Source organism: Eleutherodactylus coqui, chromosome 1, assembly GCF_035609145.1.
Source record: "Eleutherodactylus coqui strain aEleCoq1 chromosome 1, aEleCoq1.hap1, whole genome shotgun sequence".
Lineage (NCBI taxonomy): Eukaryota > Metazoa > Chordata > Amphibia > Anura > Eleutherodactylidae > Eleutherodactylus > Eleutherodactylus coqui.
The window spans coordinates 384,346,126-384,369,900 of record NC_089837.1 but is presented as its reverse complement, the minus strand read 5'-3'; the positions used below and the strand labels follow the sequence as shown (position 1 = coordinate 384,369,900).

Sequence of the window (23,775 nt, the reverse complement as noted above, 5' to 3'; positions counted from 1 at the left end):
TGGAGGACACTTGTGCAGCTCTCTTCTCCAGGCTGATCGCTCAGATACATTGTAACAAACTGCAGCTATGTAAAACCAATACTGTATCCACCTTGTATGTAAACTCATATTTTTATAGACTCCTAGCTAGAAAACCTTTTTGGAAATGGCCAGGAATTTGAACTATATTAAGTTACATATGCAGTGATTACGTTGTATTTGCAGAATGCTGTGTAAATTTTGTAAAATAATTTTGTTTTTTATTTTTATAATTTTTTTTTTTGTGGGTTTCTTTTTTGTGTGACTTTTTGCTTATTTTATGCACTTAATATTTTATCATTTGATTTGTAGGACTTCCTGTGTCAGATAGAAAGGTACTGTAAACAGTGTCACTTGACCACACCAATTACATTTCCTCCTGAACATCCAGTTGAAGAAGTAGGCCGTCTGCTGCTGTGCTGTCTATTGAAACATGAAGATTTAGGTATTCTGGACATAAGAGACTTTTAAAATGTTATTTACGGTATGCCCATACCTAGCAGAGTTGCTGTAGATTTTTTACAGTAGAATATCCGCACCAAATCTGCAGCAAATTTTGTAGGTGCAGATTTTGCCCCTTCAAGTGGGAAATGTTTTGTGGATCCGTGGCAAAAAGCACTTCAAAATCTTTATCAAATATGCTGTGGATTTAGGTGTGGATCCACACCAAAATATGCATAGTGGGAATGTACCCCTAAAGGATTACTACACAACATCGTTGGCCATCCGTATCAGATCAGTAGTGGACCAATTCCCGGCATCCCGACAGATCGACTGACTGATGGGGCCTCGGCACTCACTGTTCCCCTTCATAGTTTACCAGACTAGATGTCTTACTTTTATTAGTGGCTGTGGCTTGTATTCCAGCTCAATCCTATTCACTTGAATGGGACTGAGTTGTACAAAGCTGTAATACCGGGCACAGTCCCTCCTAAAAGTGCGTGGCTGTATCTGGGAAACAATGGAGCTGATTGGCTAAGGTGCCTAGAGTTCAATCCCCCAGTGATCTGATATGGATTACCTATCCCAAGGATAAACAATCAATTTGTAGAGCTGGAGAACCTTTAATTATATTTACAGGATCTTGGGTATATTCCACAGTGATCTGCAGACTGACATTTTTTTTTTCCTCCTGGCATAGGCAACATTGCTTTGTCAATGGTTCATCATAGTGCTTTGAATGTGGATCAAGTAAAACACAAGACCTTGCACAGATCGGTGGTGGATGTGTGCCGAGTTGTCTATCAAGCCAAGTGCTCTCTTATAAAGGTTAGTTTTCCCATTTCCATTCCCAGCTTGTATGCTTTTATATAAAGGTTGCATGCGTGACTTTGGTGTTTTATTGCCATCTTTTAGACGCATCAAGAACAGGGACGCTCCTACAAAGAAGTATGTGCTCCAGTCATTGAACGCCTTAGGTTTCTGTTCAATGAGCTGCGCCCTGCAGTGTGTAATGACCTCTCCATTGTCTCAAAACTGAAACTCCTCAGCTCCATCCCCAGGTGGAAACGAATAGTTCAAAGAATTATCAGGGAAAAAAGGAAAAAGAAAGGTATTGCTAGCACAGCCTGATCCTTGCTGATGGGCTCTTATACATGCTTCTAGGCTTTGATTCTCATGTTCATAAACTATGTATTTCCCAGTACCCAAAAAATCTGAATCTGCTGATGTGGATGATGCTAAAATTGGTAACGAAGAAGGGGAACAAGAAGAGTCCTTTGTTGTACCATCTAGTCCTCTGTCTGTCGATAAGAAGTCCCCATCAGTGAAGTCACCCAAGGTGTCTATGAAGTCTGCTTATCTTGTCTAGGCTTTCTAAACACTTTTATTATTGAAGAAAATTTACTGTACTAATTCTTCTGAGGTGGTCAATCTTTATTTTTTTTCTTGAAGGATAAATGGCAGCCATTCCTGAGCTCTGTGGCTGGTGTAACTGGTGTCCATAAATACAAGTGGCTCAAGCACAATGTGCAGGGTACACACCCGCAGTCTGCCTTGCTGGGCACAGTTATGGAGTTTGCATTGAAGGAGGAGCCTGTTGATGTAGAAAAAATGAGGAAATGTTTACTAAAACAGGTGAGTCTCTTTTGTTGTATTTCTGACATTTGTTCAGATTTTTTTTTTTTTTTAGTGTTCTATGACTTGTCATTATCTGTTACACATCGGTACAACCTGTTCACTGGTGAAATCTTAGTTTGGTAATAAACCAACACTAAAGCAATATACTATGTGGTCATTGATATTGAAGGATTCTAATAGATTGTCGTTAGAGATCTACATGCTGATAACATGGAGACTGCATCCTGTCCCAGACATTAACTCACACTGGTAAAGACTAGGCTGAATGGTATCAGGATGTTGCCTTACTGTGAAGGGGGAGCTGGAGGTAAGTACTGTAGGAAGCCCCAGGGTGAGAGATGGAAGACTCGGTGTACCATAGCAGATAATGGTTGTCATGTGAATGGGATGTATTGTACTTCTCTGACATTCTCAGGTTGCGCTTATTATTCTTAAAATAAATCTGTGACCTGTTCATGTTATACAGCAGGAGCTGAGCAGATTGATTATATGGTTTTATGGGAAAAGATTCAGTATAACTTGTATTTCCCTTCGACATCATGACAGCATACATCTGGAGGTTGCTCACCTGCTCACCTGATGGGACAGGAAAAGGCAGAGCATAAAAGAAACCTCCCCTCCACCAAACACCAGTGCTTTTCCTGTCCCTTCAGGACAGCAGCGGCAGAGCTCCAGCGATGCTGTCCCATGCCGGAGGTTCCAGGGCTTACCGGTGAGCGGCAGCATCTCTCCTGGCAGCCCCGGTTGCCCCAGTGGGAAGTACCTCATCTGGGAGCTTACCGGGGACTGCGTGGGCCTGGGTCCAAGTACGGGCTTTCCGGCACCACTGCGGCCGTCATTTAGGCGGCGGCCGCCATCTCTGGGTCCAGGGCCGAGCAGCAGCATTCCTCAAGGGGGCGTGGCCTCGGCGGAGCTCCGGGAGTGACGCAGTGACGGCAGACGCTCCGCAAGGGGGTGTGGCCTAGCGTGAAAGGGGCGTGGCCGGCGCCGGATTCAATTTTTAAAGCTCCTCTGCACCAGGGAAGACGGCTGGTGTTTCTTCACGCCGGGGAATCGATCCTAAGTACAGGAGTTGATCCCACAAGCGCATGATGTCGGCCAGAGAGGACCCAGAAAATCTCCAAACTGTAAGTGGTCCAGTGGGCCAACCTACAGACACCTGCACTACATACACTTCCTGACTAACAGAGTTCTCCCTTGTCATTTCAGGACAGGGATACTCAAAAACCTAGGGAGGCTAGGAGGAGGAATAAAAAGTGTCCAGTGTGCTTGGCCAAACTCGACGACTCCTTCACTAAAACATTATGTGCCGTTTGTTCTGCAGAAGGAAAAATCTTCCCCTATGTCCGAAATTCGGTCGGTTGTCCGGGAAGAAGTTCAGTCCTCCCTCTCGGACCTCCAACCTGGGCCCTCAGGGGTTACACGAAGGTCTGCTCCGGCTGTGTCAGAGTCCGACTCTGACATGGCGGAAGATTTGGAGTTTGATAATCTTGGGGAAGTGTTGCAGGAGGAGAAAAAGTACCTTTTTTCCACCGCTGACATGGATCAACTTTTAAAAGCTGTACGTAGAACCATGCAGGTGGAGGAAGATGTGCAGCAACCCCGCACGGCGCAAGACGATATGTTTGCGGGATTGCTTCCACAACGGAAATCTTCGTTTCCTGTAAATGCCACACTCAAACAACTAATCCTGAACGAGTGGGATTGTGTGGATCAGGCTCCGCTAATCCCTAGGGAGTTCAAGGAGCGCCTTTTATTTGCGGGAGACGAGTTGGCGTTTCTGGACGAAATGCCGAAAGTAGATGCGGCTATCGCTATGGTGTCCAGGAAGTCTGGATTACCATTTGAAGATACGTCCCACTTAAAGGACTCCTTGGACAATAAAGTGGACATGACCATGCCTGCGTAAGGCCTGGTCCACATCCAGCCTTATTATAAAATCCAATATCGCGGCCACTTCTGTGGCTCGCTCCATGGCGGTCTGGCTGAATCAGCTCACGTCCCTAATTGACCAAAAAGCCTCCAGGGAAGAGTTTGCGAGCGGCATCCCTCTGCTACAGATGGCAACGGGGTTTCTGGCGGATGCCTCTATGGAAACGGTCCGCTTCGGAGCTCGCATGGCAGCCCTATCCAACACCGCCAGAAGGGCAGTCTGGGTAAAGGAGTGGTCGGGGGACTTAACATCCAAAAACAAGCTGTGTACCCTACCCTTTCGGGGCGCACGCATTTTTGGACCGGACCTGGATCGCCTGCTGGAAAAAGCAGCTGACAAGAACCAGGGACTGCCAGCCATCAGACCACCCAAAAGACCCTTCACTCCACGTCCCTCGTCTACATACGCTGGGAAAGGGAAGACCGGAAGATGGTCTTATCCGAAGGGTGGAAGGGGTAAGACTCTTATTGTTGTCCCTCAGCCCGCATCTTCGTGCCCGGTGGGCGGTAGACTGGCTCGTTTTGCCACTAGTTGGCGTAACATAACGACTAAAGAGTGGGTGCTACACCTGGTGGCGGAGGGGTACAAGATCGAACTAGAATCTCGCCCCCATGACAGATTTATTGTAACCTCAATCCAGTCTCCAGCCCTAGAGCAGGCTCTGTTGAGAGGTGTACAGAACCTGCTGGATCTTGGCGCGGTTATCCCCGTCCCCAAGAAGGAACAGGGGAAGGGATTTTATTCCCCCCTTTTTCTGGTTCCCAAACCAGATGGCTCCCACCGCACAATAATTAACCTCAAAGAACTGAATAAATTCATTGAGTATAGGAAATTTAAAATGGAGACTATCAGAACTGCAACTCCCCTAATTGCCAGGGATAATGTAATGGCTACAATTGACCTAAAGGATGCTTACTTTCACATCCCTATTTACGCCAACTCGCAAAGGTTCCTGTGGTTTGCGCTGAGAATGGAAGGGGAAATCGGTCACTTTCAGTTTATTTGCCTCCCATTTGGAATTTCCTCTGCTCCGCGGATTTTTTCCAAGGTGGTGATAGAAATTGTTGCCTTTTTGCGCAATCGTGGGATTATTATCGTCCCCTACTTGGACGACTTCCTGTTGGTGGCAGATTCCCCGACTATTCTGAGGTTCTAGACTTGGGTTCCACGCTTCAACTGTTTAAGGACCTGGGTTGGATTATTAAAGGGGTTGTCCCGAGGCAGCAAGTGGGTCTATACACTTCTGCATGGCCATAATAATGCACTTTGTAATATACATTGTGCATTAATTATGAGCCATACAGAAGTTATAAAAAGTTTTATACTTACCTGCTCCGTTGCTGGCGTCCTCGTCTCCATGGTGCCGACTAATTTTTGGCCTCCGATGGCCAAATTAGCCGCGCTTGCGCAGTCCGGGTCTTCAGCAGTCTTCTATGGAGCCGCTCGTGCCAGAGAGCGGCTCCGTGTAGCTCCGCCCCGTCACGTGCCGATTCCAGCCAATCAGGAGGCTGGAATCGGCAGTGGCCCGCACAGAAGAGCTGCGGTCCACGAAGGTAGAAGATCCCGGCGGCCATCTTCAGCAGGTGAGTATGAAGACGCCGGACCGCCGGGATTCAGGTAAGCGCTGTGCGGGTGGTTTTTTTAACCCCTGCATCGGGGTTGTCTCGCGCCGAACGGGGGGGGGGGTTAAAAAAAAAAAAAACCCGTTTCGGCGCGGGACATCTCCTTTAATGATCTAAAATCCAACATAGAACCAGAAACCAGGAAAAAATTCCTGGGAGTCATTCTGGATTCCAGTCTCCAAAATTCGTCCCTTCCTCCTCTAAGGAAACAGCTTATTTTAGAGGAATGTTCCACTCTCTATAAAAAATCTAGAGTAACAGTAAGAGATGCAATGCGGAAGGCGGTCATATACAGGGTACTTGGGACGCTCATGAGAGATCTGGTTCGTCTAACTTTAGAGAATTTAATGCGGTGTGGAAATCCCTACGTAGCCTGCAATCGCTCTTAGGGATGAAGCATGTGAGGATCTTTTCAGATAATATGACGACAGTGTCACTCATTCGCCACCAGGGTACCACCAGGAATCCTCTACTGCAGCAGTTGGCGGGAAGGATCCTTTAGTGGGCGGAACTCACAACCAAGTCACTGTCGGCCTTTCACATAAAAGGAGCCGAGAATTCAGCCGCGGACTTTCTAAGCAGGAAGAAAGTGGACCCAGGAGAGTGGGAACTCCATCCCGAGGTGTTCAGCCTGCTTGTGACGAAATTGGGGGTACCAGAAATAGACCTATTTGCGTCAAACGCAAATACCAAGTGCCGGCTTTTCTTTTCCCGAGGCGCGGAGAAACAGGCCTTGGGCACGGACGCTCTCTCACCCCTGGGTTTGGGACTTGGCGTACGCTTTTCCCCCTTTACCATTAATTCCGCTCCTACTAAGGAAATTACTGCAGTCAAGCCTGTCAGTAATTCTGGTAGAACCTTATTGGCCCAAAAGACCTTGGTTTCGCCTCCTGAGATCTCTGTCAGTAGGAGAGCCTTTCCACCTTCCACCAAGACCGGACCTATTGCTGCAGGGCCCTCTTTACCCGGAGGTTCACAAGGTCAGGCTTACGGCCTGGATCTTGAACGGGTAAAATTCTTGGGGAAGGGTCTTTCTCCTAACGTAATTTCCACTATTAGCGAGAGCCTTAAACCCTCAACAAAAAAGATCTATTCCAAAGTCTGGAAAAAATTCTCAGAGTGGATGGGCCAGGACATCCAGCAGTTAGATCAGCCAGACATCCGTAAAATCCTAGATTGTCTCCAGGCGGGCCTGGATAAAGGGTTGAGTCCGAATACCCTCAAAGTCCAAGTTGCGGCTTTGGGGGCATTCTTTGATCCCGCGCTTGCGGAGCACAGGTGGATTAGGAGATTTCTTAGAGGGGCAAGTAGATTGCATCCATTTACAAGGCTTACGGCACCCCCCCTGGGATCTAACCATAGTCCTTCAGGCCTTCTGTGATCCCCCATTTGAACCTATTAGAGATCTATCCATCGCCTTGCTGACGTATAAGGTAGCCCTCCTTGTGGCAGTCACGTCGGCTAGACGCGTGGGTGAAATCCAGGCCCTCTCACGAAGGGCCCCATATATGACTATTCACCCAGACAAAATAGTATTTTCTTTAGACCCGTCCTTTCAGCCTAAAGTCTTGTCAGATTTCCACAGAGGCCAGCCAATAGTCATTCCAGCCTTCTGCCAAGATTTCAAAAACGAAAAGGAGCAGAAGCTCCATAATCTAGATGTCAAAAGAGCTGTACTAGCGTACCTTGAGGCAACGGAAAGTTTCAGAAAGACTGAAACTTTTCGTTCAATTTCAGGGGCAGGCCAAAGGAAGGGCCGCTTCTAAAGATGCGATCGCCCGGTGGCTCAGGAGAGCTGTCCAGCAGGCTTACAAGGCCAAGGGCATCCCTCCTCCAGATGGATTGAAGGCCCACTCGACGAGAGCGGTGGCATCTTCTTGGGCAGAAAGAGCGCACGCGTCAATCGAGCAGATTTGTAACGCAGCCACGTGGACTTCTGGCCATACTTTTATTAAACACTACAGGCTGGACTTTAAATGTAGTCAGGACGCAACTTTCGGGAGGAAGGTGCTCCAAGCGGTAATCCCTCCCTAAAAAAGCCCATGCCAGTTATTTGGTATTCCTCCAGGTGTATGCTGTCATGATGTCGAAGGGAAAATGGGAATTTTTCTTACCGATAATTCCCTTTCTTGAAGGCATCATGACAGCATACGGGCTTTCCCCCCCCCTACCGACATGGTTACCCTTGTTTTGTCCAACACATGAGGTAATGTGTATGTTTATGTTTCTTTGTCTGAGGTGTGTGATGTCAATAAAAACACACCTTCTGGTTAAGTATTCTGTCACTGTGGTTATTTGGAACGCACTGGTGTTTGGTGGAGGGGAGGTTTCTTTTATGCTCTGCCTTTTCCTGTCCCATCAGGTCAGCAGGTGAGCAACCTCCAGGTGTATGCTGTCATGATACCTTCAAGAAAGGGAATTATCGGTAAGAAAAATTCCCATTTTTTATTTAAGTGTTTTTTTTAAAACCTCATGGTTATCACTGTTAAGTTATGAAGAGATATTAACAAACCATATCAGAAATGGTGAATAAAAAGTTCACGTTACTGGTGTAATACGCAATACAACAGAACAAACATAGTAAACCCCGAGAAGTGGGGTACTATAAGCCATAACCTAGAGATGCACGCTCTTGCTGCATTCACCAGATGGCATACCACCGGACATTTGTATGTGACCATGCCACTGAGGCACACCAGGAACAGCGCTGGCAATTTGGGTAGGACAAAATCCGTGAATTTGGAAAAGGATTCACCACACTTTAGACTAAAAGCTGGTCAACATTGGAAATTCCCAAAATATGTGCAGCATTGTACTTTACTCTCCTCCCACATCTCCAACACAAAGAAGAAACAGGAGGGAATATCACATGCAAGCAAGAAGGCACCCTGTGCCAGCGGGTGAGATCTTGACCCCCGTTTCCTGAATTTTGCTAGAAATAGACTTGTGTGAATGTAAAAATCTTGCGCCTCTGTTCCACTGTAAGCGACATCGACGGGTCTCTTTCCCAGTTCCGTAGGTATGAGGGGACTGGTGAGTCCGGTTGGGAATTCAGTGGGTTATAAATGTGAGGGATTGTCTCTAGATTGGCCCCCCTTCCATGCATAGCTGTTCAAAAGGATTCTTTGAGCTGGTAAAACCTAGGGAGGATATAGGGCAGGGATGTAAAAAAAAAAAATCAAAGCTGAATGATATGCCATGTGGACAGGGAAGCCGGGTCAATGAAATCATCTAACGCCTCAGCTGATATCCAGGAAGCATCCTGTATAAAGTGACAAGCTCTACATTTTTTTGTTGGCTATCCATCTGCGGAAGACCTCACTCTCCAGTCCTGGTGGGAAAGAGGGACTTCCTAATATTGGAAAGAGAGAGGGGGCGGGGAAAATATCCTGTTTCTGAAAGACCCTAAGGGTCGTTTTTATAGTAGTAGGTCCAATTGTGGGTGGAGTGGTATTTGACCTGGAGGGGAAGGTTACTTTGTATCCAGGGCATAGCTGTTAAGGGCGCAGACAAAGCAACTCCCTCTATGGACTGCTTGGTATATCTGTGTCTATGCCAATTGACGACCTTAAGTAAATGAGATGCTTGGTGATGTGCCGTTACGTCCAGAAGACCCAATCCTCCCTCCAATTTAGGCCTTACGAGTGAGGAATGAGCTATAGAAGTAGGTTTGTCCAAATAAATTTTGTTCTTTAAGGAATTAATGTGTCTGAAGAATTGTGATGGTATAGAGACTTGGGAGCACCTGAAAGAAGTAGAGAAGTTTTGGAAGAATATTCAATTTTAGAGATGAGCGAGCATACTTGCTAAGGCAAACTACTCGAGCGAGTAGTACCTTATTCGAGTACCTGCCCGCTCGTCTCTAAAGATTCGGCGGGGAGAGTGGGGAGGAACGGAGGGGAGATCTCTCTCACTCCCCCTCTCCCCTCTGCTCACCGCCGCAACTCGCCCCTCACTCGTGCCGGCAGCCGAATCTTTAGAGACGAGCGGGCAGGTACTCGAATACGGCACTATTCGCTCGAGTAGTTTGCCTTAACGAGTACGCTCGCTCATCTCTATTCAATTTAAAGATCGAACATCTACCAAGCCATGCGAATAAACACTTTGTCCAAGTGCTCAAATCTGATCTAATCTCACCTAGAAGACCTAGGTAATTGGCCGAATAAAGGTCTTTTGTATCTGTGATTAGGTGAATGCCCAGGTATTGTATGTGATCTTTGACCCAATAGAAGGAAAAGGACTCTCTCAGATCTGATACTAGAGGTTGAGGTAAGAAAATGTTAAGTAGTGTGAATTTTTGGTAGTTAATTTTGAAGTTGGAGAATTGGGCGTATCAACTAAGTTAGGCTATTAAGTTGGAAAGTGTAATGCGTGGCATTGAGAGAATACGTCATCGGCATAGGCTGCTTTGTGCATAGATCCGTTCGTCCGTATCCCAGAGATGTCCAGATTAGAGGGAACATGTCCAAGAAAAGGCTCCAGGCAGAGAACAAAAAGGGGTGAGAGCAGGCTCCCTTACCTCATACTGTTTGAAATCTCAAATGCAGAGTAGATGTGGCCATTGGCCCTCATCGAGGCTTACGATGTGTGAAGGCTTGAGACCCATAACATCATATGGGACCCCAGTCCAATGTACTGGAGGGTCACTTGCATGAACTCGCAGTTTACTCTATCGAATGCTTTATCAGCATCTGTAGAAAGCCAACAGAATGAAAGGGATATTTTTTTTTTTTGGCTTAAGTGGATGAGGTTAAGGGCTCTAATGCTGTTGTCTCTTGCTTCTTGCAGGGGTATGAAGCCTACCTAGTCTCTATGTATGATCTGCTGGAGGAAGGGGGCTAATCTGCTAGCTAATATCTTAATAAAAAGTTTAACCTGTATTTTATCCAGTTGGTGGTCCTATTAGTGATTGACCGCTATCTGTGTGCATAGTCAAGACTGTCAAGAAAATCCAAGTTAGACTGAATCTGTTCTTGCAAGAAGTGAAATCAATCTGCACCGCTCCTCCTGCCGTATAACATGTCTGCAGAATGGACTGCATATTCAAGCTGACAGCTTCCCTTTAAACATAATGGTTTGCATTTTCTTGCAGCTGGAAAGAGCAGAAGTTCGTCTAGAAGGCATAGACACCATATTAAAATTGGCCGCAAAAAGCTTTTTGCTTCCATCTGTCCAATATGCAATGTTTTGTGGTTGGCAGCGACTTGTCCCTGAAGGAACGAATTTAAGGTAACTCTTAATCTTAACTATTTTTTCCTTTCTTACTGCAGTTGTTTTGTGCGGTTGAATATTTCAGCTGTTCCTTATGTTCCAGTGATCCACTCACAGACTGCTTAAAGGATGTTGATCTCATTCCACCATTTAATCGGATGCTACTTGAAGTGACTTATGGAAAACTATATGCCTGGGCCATACAGAATATTAGACATATATTGCTTGATGCTACTAGCAGATTTAAAGACATGGGTGAGCGCCTTTTGTGTAGTAGTAAATTGTGCTAGATGTATAAATGACTGTTGCTGAAACCTAAAAACTCTATGTAATTGTAGGCATCCAGCCTGTTCCTCTTCAGACCATCACCAATGAGAATCCCTCTGGACCAAGTCTGGGGACCATTCCACAAGCCAGATTCCTAATGGTTATGCTGAACATGCTGACACGTCAACATGGCGCAAATAGCCTCAACTTGCTAGTCAATTCTGGCATGCTGGCGTTGACTCAAACCATGCTCCGACTAATTGGTACGTTTTTGTTTTTTTTTTTTGTTTTTTTGTCCTCTGTCAAACCTATGTATTGTGGCCTCTCACAATTGAGGCTCCTGATGAATTCTAAGAATAAGGAAACACGTTGAGCCATTAGAGCCACTGCACAGGAACCTTTACTTAAGAGGGCTATGAAGGGATCGATCTCTCTCTGCATTTATAAATGCATTATTTGGCATAGATCTTCATTTTTTTTTGTGTTTGTCAGTTGTCCTGAATTTTTAACATTGGGTAAATAAGTTACGTTTTATAGTGGGGACTGGTACGTCTGTGAATACATTAGGTCCTCTGAAATGCCTTGGTGACGTGTGTGTACTCTATGCAGCAACATGCGGGGGATTTGCCCTGAAGAGAGCGGCTCCACACACTCTGAACGCTAACAAACCTTTGTATTCGACCCTATTCAAGGTAAATAACAGCAGGGACAGTATAGCAAAATTACCGGTAGTCAGTGCCAGAGGGTCCTGCTATTTTCAGAGTGATCGCCCTGCATGCTGCTGCATAGTGTTTAGTCCTATACAAAATTGTCTTCCTCCATTTGGCCGGGTCTACAGAAGTGATCAGATCTAATTCCATCACAATTGTTAATTCTAGCAGGTCCTCTGTGTGGAATTGCTTAACCCTTCTTTGTGTTTGCCCCAGGTCCTAGTTCAGATAACTGTGAAGAAGATTCAAGTACAAGCTTATTAGGAGCTTCTGCCACCGTGTTGGAGGAGTCGAGAAAGGAAACTGCTCCAGTTCAAATACCGGCCTCCGGACCAGAGCTTGCGGCTATGATGAAAATTGGAACTAGAGTGATGAGAGGTGTAGACTGGAAGTGGGGAGACCAGGTACATAGTTATCTGGCACTGAGCCATTGAGGGGGTGTTATGACAGTTGATCCCGCTGTGGCGTCTTTTTATGTCCAACCTGCTTAATTCTCATATGAATTTTTAACTAACCATAGGAATGGGAATTAACATTTTTTGGCCTGTTAGTTTATATCCATTTCAGGAAAGCTCATAACATTTGTTTTGAACCTCTGTCCTCCTTGGTATGTGTTCAGATGGTTTCTGGGTATTTAGGCGACCCAATCCTTTCAACCTAAAAAGGATTCTGAGTTATTATTTTTAAACATTTCTGCTGTCGTTCCCCAAACATAATGAAAGAGTCTGTCCTGGCTTCTCTCTGCTCCCCGCATGTCCAGCGCTGCTTCTCCGTTCTCTATGCTGGGTTTGTGTTTACAGGCTGCAGTCAACCTATTGATAGGAGATCACAGGCTGATGCACCAAGTTCCAAACCTCAGAACAACCCCTTAAGTAGTAGTGGTGGTGGTTGAGTCTACAAAATCGTATGCTTGTGTGTTCTAGGATGGCCCACCTCCGGGACTTGGTCGTGTCATTGGAGAACTAGGAGAGGATGGCTGGATCAGAGTTCAGTGGGATACAGGCAGTACAAATTCCTACAGAATGGGAAAAGAAGGGAAATACGATCTAAAACTGACTGAACCCCCACCCGCTACTCAGCCCATGGCGGATGACTCGGACACAGAGGATGACTCGGGTTGGTATTTTTTTTTTTCTTCATCATTGCTATTAAATTAACTATTAAAATGTTATTTATGGTGAATATTTTAAAATGTAAGCTGGCACCTGTAGTTTGATGTGTTCATCTGTGTCTTTGGGTCTGATTTCTCTTTTAGAGGGAGAACAAGTGGACCGAAATTTACACCCTACCTCTATGATGCTGATGAGCACTGTAAACCTCCTGCAGAATTTTTGCCTTTCAGCGGCTGTAAATGCAGACATAATGCAACCAGAAGCAACCAGAACTCTGTGTGGCTTGTTACGTATGTTGGTAGAGAGTGGCACCATGGATAAAGCAGGTAGCTCGTGTTTTTAAATGTTCTTTCTCCCATATACCTGACAAGCTTTTAGAATTTTTGGATCATTCTATGCTTGTCTTTTTTAGCATCTTCAACAAATAAAGTTGTATACAAGGAGCAGCATAAGAGTTGGTGCACATTGGGATTCATCCGTAGCATTGCTCTTATGCCACAGATGTGTAGTACCTTGAGCATGTCACAGTGGATAGCCCTTCTAATGAAGATTGTAGAAGGTCCAGAGTCCTTTACTGCAGCTTCATTACAACGTCAGGTATGCTTTGTTACCCTCCTATTTAAATTTAATTTTATGTAGTACTTTGATAAGGTATGAAGATAGCTGAAAGGATGTTGCATGAGCTTGTGCATGTTTTATTTAAGTGACGGAACGCTCAAAGATAGGACACGCCATGTGTGTCGTGTCCCCCCCCCCCCCCCCCCTGTAAATTGCTCATGTATATGGTTCATATTCGTGTGAGTTTGTGCGTGTCTCAACACGCAAATCTCACGCGATTCTCTCAATCGTTTGAAAGCGGCCTTATGGAAGAGTTCACTGATGGACAATTAAACTCTTCTGCACCCAGTGTGGGGAAAGTGTTTGCTTTGTCTTAGTACTGACTTCATACTTGATACTAATAAGTATTGATCAATGTTTCAGATCATCAGTAAAATGCACAACTTGAATAGACCTGGTACACGTTGGTGGTAATTTTAAATAATTTTTTTACTCCATCACACAAGCAGCTAGCTTTAACATTAAGGTACCAATGTGGCCAAAATGCAAAAGAAAATGTAGCCGTCTGCTCACTGTAATTGGAAAAGAGGGACTAGCTCGCTCTTGCTTTTGAAGAACAAGTTGTGCAACTGGCAATTACTGCTGGTCTAGTGGAGGAAATGGCTTTTTCTAAATGCCCTTTTCATGGCAGGCACAGTTGAGAATTACAGGAAATCATAAATAACAGCTGCATTTTTTTTGCACAAGCAATGTAGGTGTTGGTTTGTTGACGGTGCATAGTTGGTTGGTTGAAAAATGTGAAAATGTTTGTTTCTAGCTGCTATTTAACACACCAAGACGTCATATGGATGGCAAGGGTTCAGAAGCTGAGCACGCACCATCCTACAGCAGGAGCCGGCTTCTACCAATAGCCGGCCTCCTGCTGCAACACCCAAGATCAATAAAATCCTTGATCTCAGCTTTTAACCCCCTACATGCTGCTATCTATGTAGATCGCGGCATGTAAAGGGTTCACAAAGGGAGGGTGCTCCTTCTGACATCATTGGATCCCTGCGATATAATCGCGTAGGGATGATGGGTTTCCATGGCAACAGGATTCCAAGTACTGGTGTTCTGGCTTACCATTTGCTATGATCGCTATCACAAGCGAGAAGTCCTGCAATTAATTACCCAAAAAAAACCCATTTTTTTTGTGTGTGTGTGTGTGTGTGTGTGTGTGTGTGATATATATATTCCCACATATTTGTTATCATATCCGCAACGACCCAAACAATAAATTGAACACCATATTTATCCTGCCCAGTTAAAACTCTAAAGGCCTCCCTGTTCATGAAAAAATAAGAAGTTATAGGACTTGGCAGCAAAGTAGAAAAAAATGATTAAAAAAAGGGGTTTTTATTCTGGGAAGACCTAAAAAAATGTTTTGGAATCCTTGTAATTGCACCGATCCACAGAATAAATGTATTGTCATTTATGCTGCGTGAGTACCGCTGTAAAAAAAAAAAAAAATAGTGGCAGAATTGATGTGTTTTCTCTCCTTGCTCTAAAAAAAATTAAGTTTTACAAGTTAAGTTTTATTTAGCCAAAATCTGGTACCACTAAAAACTAAGTTCACCACGCAAAAAAACAAGCCCTCATATGGCCGTGTCGACGGAAAAATAAAGTTATGGCTTTTGAAAAGTGGAGATTAAAATCCTCCCAAAGTTGTTGCTACTTTATGCCTAAAATAGGCCGTGTCCTTAAAGGGGTTGTCCCGCGCCGAAACGGGGGTTTTTTTTTTTTTTCAATGGCCCCCCCGTTCGGCGCGAGACAACCCCGATGCAGGGACTTAAAAAAAAAAAAAAAAGCCGCACAGCGCTTACCTGAATCCCCGCGGTCCGGCGTCTTCATACTTACCTTGTGAAGATGGCCGCCGGGATCTTCTCCCTCGGTGGACCGCAGGGCTTCTGTGCGGTCCATTGCCGATTCCAGCCTTCTGATTGGCTGGAATCGGCACGTGACGGGGCGGAGCTACACGGAGCCTCTCTCCGGCACGAGCAGCCCCATTCAGAAAAGAAGAAGACCCGGACTGCGCAAGCGCGTCAAATCTGGCGATTAGACGCCGAAAATTAGACGGCTCCATGGAAACGAGGACGCTAGCAACGGAACAGGTAAGTGAAAAACTTTTGATAACTTCTGTATGGCTCATAATTAATGCACAATGTACATTACAAAGTGCATTAATATGGCCATACAGAAGTGTATAGACCCACTTGCTTTCGCGGGACAACCCCTTTAAGGGGTTAATATGCACCAAACAATAAAGCCACGTCCAATAGGGCTTGCTGCAGTTTTTACAAATGGCTGAATGGCTCAAAACTTGAGCAGCTTTTACCTGCAGTGTGTAATATGACAAGCTTGCCTCATGTCTAGTTTTTATTATATGGTAAGTATCACAAGTCAGAAGAATATTGATTACTCCGTCACTGATAGAAGGCTTGTTTTCCTTTATATAGTGGACCTCCTATTATGAGCGGCTCTGAGGGCTCATTCACACGGGCGTATGTTCATTGCGTTTTATGCACGCGTACATCACGCATGTAATATGCGGTGAATGGAGTCAATGAAAGTTAATAGCTTTTCAGCGATCCAGTCCCACTAGCGTTGAGCCCTGTTCTTTTCTATTGGCAGCGTATGCCATGCTGTCCTTACACAATGCATTACATTTGGGCAGTGATAGATATGCAACCTACAAAAAAAACCAGAGCGGGCATTTAAAATGGGGGAAAAAAAGTCACGCTGTGAATGAACGTTCCGTACGCGGCTGTAGTCTGCTCTCTGCACACTGACGGGACCATCGCAGCGTGTTGCACATACAGTTGTGTGAATGAGCCCTTACTCAATAGTACAAGTGAATATAAAATATAAATATACACTAGCTGATATACCCGGCTTCGCCCGAGTTAATTTGGTACTGGTGTTTATCTGGTGTTCACACGGAAAATCTTATGAAGTCGTGGTTACTTTATAGATACTGAGGAAAAACATATGTTCACCATTTTTGCAGTGTTCTCTGCGTTACCCAGGAAACACCACGTGGAGGTAACCATGCGACGTTTCCTTTATATAAAATGACATCAGGAAGCGAGAGAATTAGATTACGTACATAAATTTGGATGCTAATTCTTTTACACTTAGAATTAAATAATCGAGTTGGGAACCATTATCTTTTCCTATTTATGACATAATCAATGCCCATGCCAAGTTTCATGTTTCTATGACACCAAGAAGTGAGAAAATTACATTCTGTACGTAAAATTTGGACGCTAATTCTTTTGCGCATAGAATTGAACGAGTTGGAACCCATTAGCTTTTCCTATTTATGACATATTCAATGCCCGTGCCAAATTTTAAGTTTCTATGACATTGGGAAGTGAGAGATTTAGATTATGTACATTAAATTTTGACGCTAATTCTTTTGCGCGTAGAATTGAATAATCGAGTTGGGACCCATTGACTTTTTCTATTTATGACATATTCAATGCTTATGGCAAATTTCATGTTTCTATGACTTTGGGAAATGAGAGATTTAGATAATGTACGTAAAATTTGGACGCTATTTCTTTTGCGCATAGAATTGAATAATCGAGTTGGGACCCATTAGCTTTTCCTATATATGACATAATCAATGCTCGTGCCAAATTTCGAGTTTCTATGACATTGGGAAGTGAGAAAATTACATTCCGTACGTAAAATTTGGAGGTTAATTCTTTTGTGCATAGAATTGAATAATCGAGTTGGGACCCATTAACTTTTCCTATTTATGACAGAATCAATGCTCGTGCCAAATGTCACGTTTCTATGACACCGGGAAGTGAGAGAATTATATTTCGTACGTAAAATTTGGCCGCTAATTCTTTTGCGCATAGATTGAATAATCGAGTTGGGACCCATTAACTTTTCCTATTTATGACATATTCAATGCTCGTGCCAAATTTTAAGTTTCTATGACATTGGGAAGTGAAAGATTTGGATTATGTACGTAAAATTTCGACGCCAATTATTTTGCGCTAGAATTGAACGAGTTGGGACCCATTAGCTTTTCCTATTTTGGAGATAATCTATGCTTGTGCCAACATTCATGGGAAGTTGGAGAACTTTTGGCCAGTGAGTGAGTGAGTCAGTCAAAAGATAGATAGATCTGTATAAAATGCAAAGAGGAAAAGCCTCCTGTGCGGGACTCTGAATAGAAGTGGTGAAGCAGCCAAAGCCAGTTTGTAGACGCTGCTAGCTCTGTTCACACGGAAGGAAGATGAGGGTTCACCCGGTCACGCCACCAGTAGGAATGGGAGGTACAAGGATTTTAACTTCAGAACCCAAACGGAAGAAATGATCGAAGTACAAAGCCCACAGTGCATCTCCCCGCTGGACCAGTGGCTGTCAGGCAACACCTGCAGTCTTTGTACTTTTGTTCGGATTTGTTCTGTTTGCGCCTGCAAATAAATTCCTTCTACCGTCCGTTCCTACTGGTGATGGGCACCGAATAAAGCCCAGATTGTTTTTGTTTTAATTAGAGAAAAATGCCTATTTTTGCACTTATTGGGCTCCTTTCCTCCCTCACCCCCTTGCCTCCTTTTATTTATTCACTCTCTGAATTCATTAAAGACGGCATCTCTTAATGGATCCTCTCTGGAGATGCTTATTACATTTTGCCAATAGAGGTCTATGGAGGGGGTGGCAGCAGGAAACTGGCTGCCATGTCTCCCATGCACCGCACACAGGAGGGTATCCTGCTCCCCTGGCTCTGTAGCACGCCTGCGGAAGAACGTCATTGTATAGCAGTAATGAGCTGTGGACTCCCTAGAGTGGGATAAAACGCTCTACTAGAGACTTCAGCAGTTTAGTTTTCGTTTCCTGTCTGTTGGGCTGTCTCTTCTCCATAGACTTCTATAGCCATCTGTAATCTGACTTCTCTGGAGGCAGATTTCATAAGTGCATTCAGAGTGAACGAACATTAGAGTTGAGAGAGAAGTAATGCAGACGGAGGCATTTTCTGTAATTGGATACAGTTACAATGCTTCTACTACTGACTTTATGGAAAGTTGTTTAGAACCAGAGATATACTTTGACGTGGTTATCCCGAGGCACAACATTTTTTGAAAACTTTTCATTCTTCTTAGATCTTGCTGCCGGTCAGGAAGAGTATCGTTTCTCCTTCAGGCCTATTTCACACGACCATATGCGTTTTTATGCTCGTCCGATCGTGGCTAAAAATCGCATGAAAGATTATTAGCAGCAACCAAGTCTCAATCCTAATTAGCGTTTTCTCATCCACTCACACGGGCGTCTGTGGCATATCGGCAAAACAATGCGCTGCAGTGTGCAAATCCCTCAGTGAGCTGAGATCCTTGGAATGACTGCTTATAGTTAAATAGAGCCAGCTGTTTTCTTTAACCACCGTTGGACGGAGGTAAACTCCCCTTTTTTCCCCCAGCTTCAATAGAAGCCTATGGGAGCTTCCCACGTGTATCGGGAAAATTATAAGGGAAGACCTATATTTTCACACGCCTTGTAAAATCGGTTGCGGTTTTTGGTCACTGATGTCCTATTTTTTTAATTTTTTTAACGTGACCAAAAATCTCTCATCTGAATGTATACATTGGAAACCAATGCTTCAGATGGTTACATGAATAAGGCCTAAGAAGAGCACCTAGAAGGTGCCAGGAGACTAATAGGACCATGCATGTTCCTCTGGTTAATATGCAGATAGGAAGATGGAACAATACTTGTGCAGCGCCACCTATTGGAAGGCAGCATTCCTGCAAGTCTATGTCAAAACTTAGCTAAACCTTAAAACGATGCCTTTCCTGACCCACGTCTATAGGCCTCTCGCTAGCCAAGCCAGAAACCTCCTGCACTGAGGGGCAAAACCCCCAAAATGGCTGTCTGTGTATGGTTCTTCAGGCATTGGTTTACAATTCTCAATCCTTGTTATAAGGCTTGTCTATAAGTTCTTACATTGCTGACTTCACTGACAATAGACCATTGCAACAAGTCTGTTTCACTTTGGCTGGTAATTGGCTGTAGCAGTCACATTTCCCATTGTCAAGTCATCATGGCTGGTGCAGCAAGGTCTGAGCACCTCGAAACTGAAGCGATAGGTAATCGGATAGGGTAAGATAGATGGATATAAGTTGTGTGATGAGTGGTTTAGAATGTCACTAGATTACCCTTTTTAACTTTTTTGAATAGCTAAAAAGAAATGGTTTTAACTCCCCCCCCCCCCCCCCCCCCCATCCCCCCCACCCCCCCTTTGCTACATTTTTAGATTCTTGCTATCCGTTTGTTACAAGCTGTCCTTCCATCCTGGGACAGGAATGAAAGATCAATGGACATGAAGCTTCTTGTTGAAAAGCTTTTTTGTTTTTTGGGTAGCCTTCTGACTACTTGCTCTTCAGACATCCCCCTTCTTAGAGGTGAGCAGATCATCACTTTGTTAATCCCGGGCATCTCTTGCCATTTCCGAGTGGCCATTGTTTGTTTTTTTTTCTTTGCTTGTAGAATCCACCCTTCGCAGACGAAAGGCTCGACCACAGGCGTCTTTGACCGCAACTCACAGCAGCACTTTAGCGGAAGAGATTGTAGCTTTACTTCGGGCTCTTCATTCATTGAATCAGTGGAATGGTCTCATCAACAAGTACATCAACTCGCAGCTAAGCTCTGTCACAACCATTTTTGAGGGGAAACGCATGGATGCGGTAAGGAATAAACTGTTGTATTTGAATTCTGCAGCTAACTTCACATATTTTGTTGATTTGCTGAAGTGTGTTTGCGTTGAGTTTTTTTTTTTTTTTTAAAGCCAAAAACTGCTGCAACAATAATGAATTGATGCTAATGAGTGTTTTGTTTTTTTGTTTTTTTTTAAAATGCCGTTCATTCCAAGCTGTGAGTTTGACAGTATTTATTTTCAAAAAGTGCAGAGTTTTCTCGTCCGTATCATTGGGGGCCACAGCCTAAACCATTGGATATAGCTACTGCCCTAGGAGGTGACACTAAGCAAAAAAGTGTTAGCTCCTCCCCCCTGGCTATATCCCCCCTGCAGGCATTCAGCTTATCAGTCTTTAGCTTAGTGTCTGCTAGGAGGCAGACGTGGCTATACACGGGAATCCGGGGAGTCAGGGCTTTTCCCTGGTTCTACTGGCCTCCCGGGGGAGACGCAGGCAGGGGGTGTCTCCACCACTTCTGCGGCGTTTCACCCAGAGAAGAAAAAGGGGCCCGACCCTGCAATGCGCATTGGCGTCGGTTACCCGCCAGCGATAGGGCTCCCCCTCCCTGGAGTGGCGCACTTTCTGACCAGTGACGCATAGGGGGAAGCACTGCTGGAGACAGGTCAACGTGTGGCCAGGCTGTGGCTCCCCTGACGGACGCAAGGTACGTTAGGAGCGGGCATCCCAACGATGAAGCAAGTACGGTGGCAGCAGCGGCTCTCCCAGCAACAGGTGTATTAGCACTCCATACCAGCAGGAAGCCGGGGTGCTGGCTGGGCAGGCCACTTCCGGCCGCGGCGCTCCGGGGGGCGGGGCGCCAACACTGGGCCGGAAATTTTTTTTTTTTTGAAAACGTCACTTCCGGGTCGCAGGCGGACTTCTGGGGCAAGCCACGCCCCCTCCGTCCACGGCAAACTTGGGAGAAGCAGCCAGGCAGAAGAATGGCCGCTCCCAGCAGCAAGACAGTCCCTTTGACTAGTGACTAAGCCCAGCACTGTGCGCAGTTCTTATCACGCGGCATCCAGCGCTGACACGGCCCTGCAGACTTATTACCACAGAGGGCGCACTCGGACAGCAGCAGCACCTTCTGTAACGGGCACCAGCAGCTGTACCAGCACCCGCAGCAGTACCTGCCACAGACCTGCCAGGTCACCAACGCTACTATTTCCGTATGGTGGACCCACGTCGACACCTGACGGCCTTCATGCTTCAGGACCAGAGGCTCCAGCTGGATCAGGGGAACCGCTTAAACAGCTGCTAGACCGGGTAAGCCTGCCAAGGCAGCACTTCGCGGTGTCTCCCCTCCCCCCTCCCCTGTTCCCCCTGCAGGTACTCCTGTGCAGTACGTAGCATTCCCTCTCACCTGAGGTTTTCTGTTGCCATGTCTGACCCTACATCAGTGGGTTCCAGCCGGCCAAGGGGAGGGTGAAGCTTTACGCTTGCACATCTTGCAGCGTTAAGTTTGCCTGCGGTCAAACCAACCCCCGCTACGCTAAGTGTACCACGGCACGTGCAGTTCCAGGGACCCCGGTGCCCCTGTGGAGCCAAGGGCCGAATCCCAACAGGCTAGGTCCTTGGTCGCTGCCGTTCCCGGCCTGGCCACATCTTCTGCGGCAATTTTACGCCGGTTAGAATCCAGTTTGGAAGTTGCCTCTTCGGAATATGCGCGCGGGAGGGCACGCAAAAGGAGGTCCCGCAGTAGCGGGTCACCTCCCGTAAGTCTCGCCTTGCTAGAGCGTCGCCTAGACCCTTCAAGTCCAGGCGGTTCAGGGACTCTCATGGCTCCCATGGGTCCAGGGAGTTTGTCCGGACTTATCACAGATCAAGGCATTCTTCGCTGTCCCGGTACTTTACAAGACTGGCCCGAGCCCGCCATGACTCCTCCCGGGCATCATGCTCCCGGGCTTTGCAGGATACGCCCAAACAGCGGGCGAGAGCAGTGAATCGGAAGACGACGAACGCTCTGCGGGCTTGTCTGCTTCTGATCTGGACGACGAACAGGTTTCGCGATTGGCGAGCCTAATGGACAGTCTAGTAATAGCTGTAAGAGAAACCCTCCAAGTAACAGAGGAACCAGCAGAGGCCATTCCATCCACGGTGTCGTTTAGACGTAAGAGGAGACTGCGACAGGTCGTTCCAGACCATCAGGACTTTGCGGATGTCCTTGATAAGGAATGGCAGAATCCTGACAAAAAATTTAGACAACCCGGGAAAACTTGGGAAGTTACATACCCATTCCCAGGGAATCTGAAAAAGGGTTGGGCGGTACACCCGGGGTCGATCCGCCGGTGGCACGGCTATCCAGAGGCACGGCGTTGCCAACAGCCGAAGTGGCAACTCTGGCTAATCCTCAAGACAGAAAACTGGATACATTGACGAAATCAGTATTTCAGGCTACGGGCACCGCCCTACAGCCGATCTTAGTGGCCGTATGGTCAGTAAAGCCTAGACAGCCTGGGCCAAACAGCTGCGGAAAGACATTCTGGCAGGCGCTCCATCTAGTGAACTACTTGAAGCAACAGGCAATATCATACAAGCGAAAAATTCGTATGCGCAGCAGAGAGATGCAGCTAAGTTCGTGGCTCGAGCATCCGCCACTTCTATCGCGGTAAGGCGAACCCTCTGGCTAAAGAGCTGGTCAGCCGATTCAGCGACCAAAATGGTCCTAACAAAATTATCCTTTGAGGGAAATGGGCTCTTTGGGCCCAAGTTAGATGACTTAATAAAGGACGCCACAGGCGGCAAAAGCACGTCATTGCCACAAATACCAACAAGAAAGGAAAAAGGTTCCATTGAAGAGGAAACCGGTTTTTAGGTCATTTCGGCGTTTTTCATCCCGTCCTGGGACAGGGCAATGGTCCCAATCTAGGAGGGCCCCGACAGACGCAGGGAAAGGTCCAACCTTCGAGACGAGACAACCATGGCGATCCCGACCAGAAACATCTAAGGCGGCGGGATCAAAGAACGCGGCATGAGTCTCCGCCCCCACCCAGTGTCACCAGGGTGGGGGGCAGACTCTCCCAATTTCGGGAGACATGGTGGAGTCGCGTGAGCGACAAGTGGGTGCAGGAGATCGTGACCTCCGCGTACGCGATCGAGTTCGCGACTCTACCGCAGGATTCATTTTGCAGGTCCAGACTACCCGCCTCCCCGGGAGGAGTAGCCAATCTACAATTGGCAGCGGAAAATCTTCTGGCACAAGGGGTTGTAAAACCAGTGCCAGGGACGCAAGAGAAGCTAGGGTTCTACTCAAATCTTTCTCTAGTGCCCCCCCCCCAAAAAAAAGACGGCAGGGTCAGGCCAGTACTGGATTTGAATTCATCAAAACAAACCATTTCCGGATGGAGTCGATCAAATCCGTGATAGCCTCCATGCAGCCGGGGGGATTTTTTTCCTCAACAGACATCAAGGACGCATACCGCCATACTCCGATTCGGGAAGCACACCAAAAATTCCTTTGTTTCAAGACGCAGGGAAGGCATTTTCAATTCACGGCTCTGCCATTCGGCCTTTCAACTT

At 46.1% G+C, this 23,775-nt stretch overlaps 1 protein-coding gene across 4 annotated transcripts in view; it reads left to right on the top strand.

Annotated features, from left to right (window-relative positions):
• The window catches only part of HERC2 (HECT and RLD domain containing E3 ubiquitin protein ligase 2), a 148,725-nt gene that overhangs the window by 58,887 nt on the left and 66,063 nt on the right, over positions 1–23,775 (top strand). For all 4 annotated transcript variants that reach the window (XM_066579316.1, XM_066579327.1, XM_066579336.1 and 1 more), the window contains exons 28-41: positions 331–463; positions 1,160–1,287; positions 1,375–1,570; positions 1,662–1,798; positions 1,912–2,094; positions 10,745–10,881; positions 10,967–11,118; positions 11,202–11,393; positions 12,057–12,244; positions 12,764–12,956; positions 13,096–13,278; positions 13,365–13,549; positions 19,818–19,965; positions 20,051–20,247. In XM_066579316.1, coding sequence (XP_066435413.1) covers positions 331–463; positions 1,160–1,287; positions 1,375–1,570; positions 1,662–1,798; positions 1,912–2,094; positions 10,745–10,881; positions 10,967–11,118; positions 11,202–11,393; positions 12,057–12,244; positions 12,764–12,956; positions 13,096–13,278; positions 13,365–13,549; positions 19,818–19,965; positions 20,051–20,247 — 2,352 coding nt within the window. The remainder of the gene's footprint in view (positions 1–330; positions 464–1,159; positions 1,288–1,374; positions 1,571–1,661; positions 1,799–1,911; positions 2,095–10,744; positions 10,882–10,966; positions 11,119–11,201; positions 11,394–12,056; positions 12,245–12,763; positions 12,957–13,095; positions 13,279–13,364; positions 13,550–19,817; positions 19,966–20,050; positions 20,248–23,775) is intronic.